General features: G+C 37.5%; 1 protein-coding gene across 1 annotated transcript; it reads right to left on the bottom strand.

The window, feature by feature from the left end:
- Positions 1 to 564: 564 nt before the first annotated feature.
- On the bottom strand, positions 565 to 6676 carry LOC125375975 (thyroid peroxidase-like). Its single transcript, XM_048387083.1, has 13 exons — positions 6600 to 6676; positions 6077 to 6161; positions 5608 to 5735; positions 4914 to 5087; positions 4636 to 4687; positions 4317 to 4435; positions 4024 to 4128; positions 3569 to 3670; positions 2233 to 2393; positions 1493 to 1998; positions 1160 to 1333; positions 916 to 1027; positions 565 to 683 (listed from the first exon to the last, which is right to left on the bottom strand). Exons 1-11 carry the CDS (start codon positions 6652 to 6654, stop codon positions 1192 to 1194), a joined length of 1629 nt encoding a protein of 542 aa, XP_048243040.1. The 5' UTR covers positions 6655 to 6676; the 3' UTR covers positions 565 to 683; positions 916 to 1027; positions 1160 to 1191.
- Positions 6677 to 7201: the final 525 nt, after the last annotated feature.

The following is a 7201-nucleotide window of genomic DNA, read 5'->3' as shown; positions in this document are numbered from 1 at the left end:
TAATGGTAAAAAATGGCCAATTCTCTTTCACTGATTTACTTACCTGAGACATAAAGAAGACCAGTGAAACAGATGAATCTGGTTCATATTTGGATATATGCATTCAGATTTCGAATGGACAATATAGTATCTGCAGGACTGTATGACAAGAGGGATGACTTCAGGTTTCCAACGGTCAAATGTCCTTTATGTCGAACAACATTCAAGCAGCTCCAATCCTTGGTGTTTATATTTCACTACTTTTGAGGTACAATCGAGCACGCCCTTTCGCGGAAGATTTCAAAGAGCGTCACACGACTCAACATCTAATGATTAACGACAAGGGTTTTGGTGTTTATTAATTACTTTGATTCTTCCGATTTTTTTAATGAGTTTGAGTGGGACTTCATTCATTTGCAGCTGATGTCGAACAACATAGTGTAATAAAGTTTAATTTTGCCCGTACTGTAATAAAGTAGACGTAGACGAACTTATATTCATATTCACCTTCAGCAGTAGATAGTTGAACCCCCAACACATCCTAATATGTAAGATTTCTTTATGCAAATATGACAAAGACACAGATACAAGTTCAAGTCTTTATTAACAGTGCTGACACAACGTCGTATGGGCATGCTGCTAGTTATTCCTTCCATCTTCGAAGCTTCACTTCCTTCAGGTTAGAGCAACTCACCTCCTGGTTTCTGATGATAAAACCAATCATTATTAGACCATATCAAAACTGAAGTCACATTGGTTGCTACAAAAACATTATAGATAACAAATATATCAACAAATATAGACATGAGAATTAGCATTAACATTAGGACACTGCATTTGTAGATCAATTGACATGTAACAGTTTAAAACACAGCAATAATGTCCTTTCAACTGAACCGAAAACACATGTCACATGGATATTTGAACTCAACATACGCAGTTCCAGTGTTAACGTTGATGAAGGCTGACCGCTGGATGGTGCTGAAGTTGTCGGCATTGTCACAGATAATTCGAGCTAATGACGCCCTTTTCAACTGCGTTATTTGATCTGAATTCAAACAAAGAAACGTTACAATTGAAGTTTTTGCTTTTTAATGGAAATGAAGACATCAAAACTTATATGTTATGACAATATCTACAATTAATCAATCAAGAAAACACACAGTCTGCGAGTATTTACCAGACGTGAAGCCAGTGACGGAGTCTGTAGATTCAAACCAGAACCTGTCCCCATCCCTTAGTTTTCTCGAACTGTTTGCCGATCAGACAGATGTAAGTTCTTCCCACAGCTGCTCCAGCAAACGGAACTTCAGCAATACCTCCACTGTACAGGTCAATGTCATCCACGCTGTTACTGAATGAGGAAGGTCACATTGTACTTGAATTGTAAACGTCTTCAAAGATCAGATGCTCTAAGCACTAATTTGGTATGAAAATGTCACGGAACATGTTACTTAAATTACACGGATCAAATATGCAAACTCACATTTTCAAAGAATAGCTAAACACTTACTATATATCCCGAAGATCGCGAGCTTGAATACCTCCGAAGTCAGTACCAGATGTGAAGGAGGTAATTTTGTCGAGACCATAGTATTCTCTCCAGTCGTTGTAAGGAGGGAGGCCATGTTCCCTTCCTCGCTGAATGTTCAGACTCACAATGTCAAAACCGTCCTTTGTGTCTGAATCCTCCTCAAACATTCTCTGCCTCATGCCATCGACATACCACGCATCAGCACGTTCACCTGCAGCGCCCAGAAAACTACTGATGACGTCATCCAGGCTGTTGATGACGTATTTTGTCCTCTTGAACAGGTCACCAGTGTCTACCACTTCGCTTCCTATTGTAAGGTTTTCTGGCACCATTGAATGTCCAAATCGGAAAGCCGCCGTTGAGAAGACGTTACTGAGAGAGGGGTCGAGGCTGGAATTGTAGTTGTAGTTGTCGAATCCGAGGTTGTAGTTTGCAACCCCATTGGCACTAAGGATTTCAGGCAGCCACTCATTGTATGTTATCACCTGATGGTATATACGATATGCAGTTATTTTCATCCAATGTTTACTTTTAACCTTACATTTTAAAGGAAAAGTAGAGTTATGTAAATCTTAATTACTGTTTTCAACATGCCATTGACTGTTATGGGGCATATTATCAGTTGCCATTGGTGATTCAACAGACGCTAATACTATGTGCATGCACTGTTGAATATGTTGATCGTTTTGATGCATTTGTGTACGGAATAGAAACCTAACCTGTAGTTCAGCAACAACTATTCGTCTTGCTTCTTGGAAGAGTTTCTCGTCATCCCAGCCACTGTTGAAGCCCTTGAGAGCTGTTGCAACACGGTTGTGTTCTCTCATGAACAGAGTGTGCAGTGCCGTAAGTCCAGGGAAGACATTGACTCTCGAGTCACCTTGAGTAAAAAATACAATATCACTTGCAACAGACAGACAGACAGTATTATAGCCTGATTGCCGACGGTACAGTTGAGACTAAGTTATACTATATTGACACATGAATATACAGAAATTATACGTGAATCTGATATTAAAACATGTCATATATAAGTAGCCACAGAAAGGATCATATCTTTATTTTGTGAGTTGAAAACATTTATCATTAACATCATTTCTATGATAAGACAGATGAATACATTTCAGGTTGAAGATGTGACTTTCAAGTTACTATATTTGCACAGATCGTGTGAAGATGAAACAGTTTAATAGCAGTGTCATGCAAAGAGATCGTTCTCTCGCTGATAACTTTTCCAATACTCAACATTTGAATGCGACAAACATTCTGTGGATTCCATACAGAAGAAAAGAACCACATGAAAGTAATAGACTCCTTACTTCAGATACCAGGTTATGTTTACATTGAAGTGGATATCTGCATTGTTCCATTCTCAGTAACTTTCTTCTCATTTAACTATTCTAACTTGACTATGTACACACACATTACAGCGTCTAGTTTCACTAAGAAGTGCTTCATTTGAGGCACATTAAGCAAAACCTAAAAACGTTTGAAATATACGGTGTCTACATTTTCTATGGCAGCATCATATTTTGTTCCCCATATTTCCGAACCATATAGTACTAAATGAGCAAGTATGCATTAAAAATGAAACATGCTATTGAACATAATTTATACCTATTTTTTAAGTATAAGCGTCTGACCACATTACTTTAGAAGAAATCGTAACAACCAAATATTTTATCTTTCAGTTGCATTTAGAAGTTGGTGTGATGAAGTAAGACGAGTTCTATGGATGAACAACTTCTTTATTACAATAAGTGCGACGTTTCGGTGTAGATCCTAACCGAAACGTCGCACTAATTGTAATAAAGAAGTTGTTCATCAATAGAACTCGTCTAACATCAACCAAATATTTGATATGGCACATATTCTTGTTAGTGTGCAACATGCTATATTGCGCATACAATGCAGTATACCCGCATGATATCACGATATATTTGTTAAATGATTAAAGAAGGCCTGTATCATCAACATTGAAAATCATCAGAAATAACAAATCTTCATGTTACACAAACGTCTGTCAGGATATACGTTTCTCTTGTTTGTAACAACCTGCTTTGAAACAGTAGTTTCTTGGATCAGAAGTATCAAGAAAGCAGTTGCCTGAATCTCCTTCCGGAAGAAGATTATTTGTTCCCACTTTCAGCAATCCAGCTGAAAAACACCCATATTGGCGAATTAGTACCGAAATATAGAAATCCAATTGTAAGTAATGCATTCAATTAATTAATTAATCAATGAATCATTAAAAGGAAAAGCAAATCTTTGAATGTCTTTTGATGGATTACCTGTCATAAACTTACATATATATATATTACAAATTTAAACCGTTATGATGTGTGTTTGTTTTTGTGTGTGTTTGTTTTTGTTTTTGTGTGTGTGTGTGTGCGCGTGCGTGCGTGTGCGCGTGCGTGCGTGCGTGCGTGTGTGTGTGTGTTTGTGTGTGTGTGTGTGTGTGTGTAAAACAAATTTAAACCATTATGATACAATCAGAATCTGCAACTTACATCCAGAGTCAGTGTCTCTGAGCTCGGCCGTTTCCGAGTCTGAAATGCCATAGATGTGGGAACCGTCTATGAAGGCGGACAATTCATTGTACTGCTGTCGTTGATCTGGGAGGAGAGAATTCTGAGATACGTTTACTGTGTAAGGTTATATTTATGAGGTTTCAGCAAAGCTTTTTCTTCACATAAAATGTTTCCCAAACCGTTTTTCAGTTTAAAGAATGCATTACTAATTTAAGGCAGACTTTAATCAAATCAAATCAATATTGAGTTTTAACTCTTCATTAGATACTTACTTGAGGAATCCGTGCCTGTTCCGGAAACAGCCTCCGATCTCACCAGGTTCATACATTTACCATCGCCAAAGTAGAAATCACCATCAGGAAGGTTGATCGGGAAACATGGGGAGTCCGTGCTGATGACATGAGGACAGACTTGATTTTACCTTTATATTTTTTGTGATTTGTAGATAGTACATTAATCCAATCTGACTGTTCTGATGTTTGCCATGTGGTATGGTGTTTAACCGTAAGTAATATGAATAGTAATTGAGCAGTATAATTATACTGTCTTGTGTAATGTTGTGTTCTGTATAATAGATAACATACAACTTACTCGCTCGGAACAGAGTCAGTTCGGTCGCAACACTCAATATCGTTCCCATTATCTGTAAACAAAGAATGTTGATGTTTGTCCAGAAGACATATACAAAAACAAACAGCCCAGGCATGAAATGTGTGTGATTGGTTTCAGAATTCAAAAGAAAACAAGAATCCAAAAGCCAATCATACACTTCAAAATGTAACTGTGATAACTGATCAATAAATAACATACAACGTATCAATACTAGTAATAAAATAGTCTAACGTACGGAAAATAAAAGTGGTACTAACCTGTAACTACCGGCGTTCCCGTAATGTCATGGTCAATAAACTGACCCCACTGCATCAACATGACGGAGTGTTTGTTGGAAAGGAAACTCAGCTCAAAGTGAACATGGTTGCTGATGCTTCTTGGGTTAGGCAGGTCTGAGCCATCAGTGGCCAGAGCTCTGGGGTTTCCCATTGCTGTAAATATACAGCAGAAATATCTGTTCGTTGTTGTCATCTTGTTTAAATATGCAGTTCTGTTTCGGCTTGGCTTATCCTCGCCTTGTAAACCGATAGATCATTGATTTCGTTTCCTGACTCTACAGCATCTTGTTAAAACATTACCTATAGTTTTAATAATTTTCTGTGTAAAATCAGAAACTGTTATTGTCGGATATAACTTATATAGCTTGTGCATCTGATGAAATGAGAATGATGGCTCACGTGGTTAAGCGATGATTAAGGGCGGAACTAATTACTCCCTCATTCGCTCACTCACTCATAACGTCACTTTAATACTTGGACTTTTTAAAGTGAAATGATTCATGGTCATTACGTAGTTAGATACTGTTGTGGCACTCACCAACAATCTCAGTCAATATTACTAAATCTGTTTTGAAACTTCATCGTCATTAGATATGTAGATATCGATGTAACGATACGGCATAGGCATTACGTTAATACTGAGCGTCCTAATAAGAACAAAACAGCAACTAACCGTCAGCATACTCAGGTTCCAGCCACCTCGCAAGTTGAGCACCTGCAGCTCCCCAGCCCGAATTGTCCACGTTATTGCACGTCCCATCAGCTGTCCTATAGGTGTCACTTGAGTCGCAGGTCGCTCGCCTGAGTTAAACGTATGTATTTGTTAGGGCATTTAATTCCTCTTAAACACGTAAAAGCACTCGAACTTGTCATAACACATGAAACGAAAACGTCCAAGTAAGACGAGAAATTTGTGATGTTATAACAGCCGAGGCATTTAATGCCCCAACATTAAAAAATTACCTTTTACACTGTTGGATATAATATTTTGAAAATGTTTACAGGTGGTTAAGCTCCGATAGGGGCATAAACGTGCACTTTTGCACAAAATAATTATATAAGGGTATAAGAAACATACTTTCTTTTAATGATGTTTATATTTACATGCCCTCATTCTACTTGTATTTCAGTAGCAGACATACCTGCTTCTGTAGACAGGTTCCATGTATCTTTTGCTCTTAGATGATCGTGAAATAAAGGCACATGGCGTCCTGCTTCCTCCGCACTCTGTCACGAAGACGGAGATGATGTAAATGATAATATAAAAATACCTGAATATATAACAACGTTAAAACCACGATGTTGTGTCATCTAACCTCCAAATATATCCACCCTCCATACAGATGTGACTACGTGTATATCAAATCATAGAGTTATATTCTTAAACCAGCAGTATAGTTTCCATTCCAAATATTTATTTTGAAATACAGTAATAATCCTAAAAAATAGGATTGTACGTGTCGTCTTGAATCTTCAAATACATGACATGGGTATCATTTACTATCTTCGCAAACCGTTATACACTTATATATCTTTGACTCCAAACATATATTATTTGATATAAAAAGTAAAATTTTCTGGGTTATGTATGAAGCATTTTCATAAATAATAAGCTCTGAAGAAAATGTTCTGTAAGAGTCAAGAGTGTGAGTAGTAAATACATACCTGCATGTACAACGCAGAGGGCAATCAGTATAGCTTGGATTACTGGTGACTGCATACTGTCAGCTTCGTACAGAACACAACCAGTGTGATGGCGTACTCCTCCTAGGGCTGTATATATATATATATACTTCCAATGGCATAGATATAAAGTTGATAAAACATGATTGCGTTTATTGGACATTGTGGCTTGTATTGCTAACAACAACAAACAAGGACTGATCCCAGCGGAGGGCCACAGTTGGGTGGGTTGATCGTAATGATGACTCGATCTAATCAAGGCCCCTGAGTGGTAAATGGACATTTACTTCTCGCATCTCTACATCTTGCATTGGTATTTGTGATACGATCGCGATAGAGAAACTTATTGTAGGCTTATCAACATTTTACCCGTCTAATTATCAATTGCAAACGTACCAGAATGAGACGTCATGTCATTTTGTCGATTAAGGCATGAAAATATATGGTAATAGACTCGGGTTATTAAGTTTTCAGAGGTTCTGTGTTAGCGAAATAATTTGTATTTACTATGGTACTAACATGCAACCTTACTGATTACAGTAAACTACGGTTATAACGAACTCAAAGGGACTATTAATTTTAGT

Source organism: Haliotis rufescens, unplaced genomic scaffold (genome assembly GCF_023055435.1).
Source record: "Haliotis rufescens isolate VD_foot unplaced genomic scaffold, xgHalRufe1.0.p SCAF_64, whole genome shotgun sequence".
Taxonomy (NCBI): Eukaryota; Metazoa; Mollusca; class Gastropoda; order Lepetellida; family Haliotidae; genus Haliotis; species Haliotis rufescens.
The sequence above is the reverse complement of the archived record's forward strand: the minus strand, read 5'-3'. Positions and strand labels throughout refer to the sequence as shown.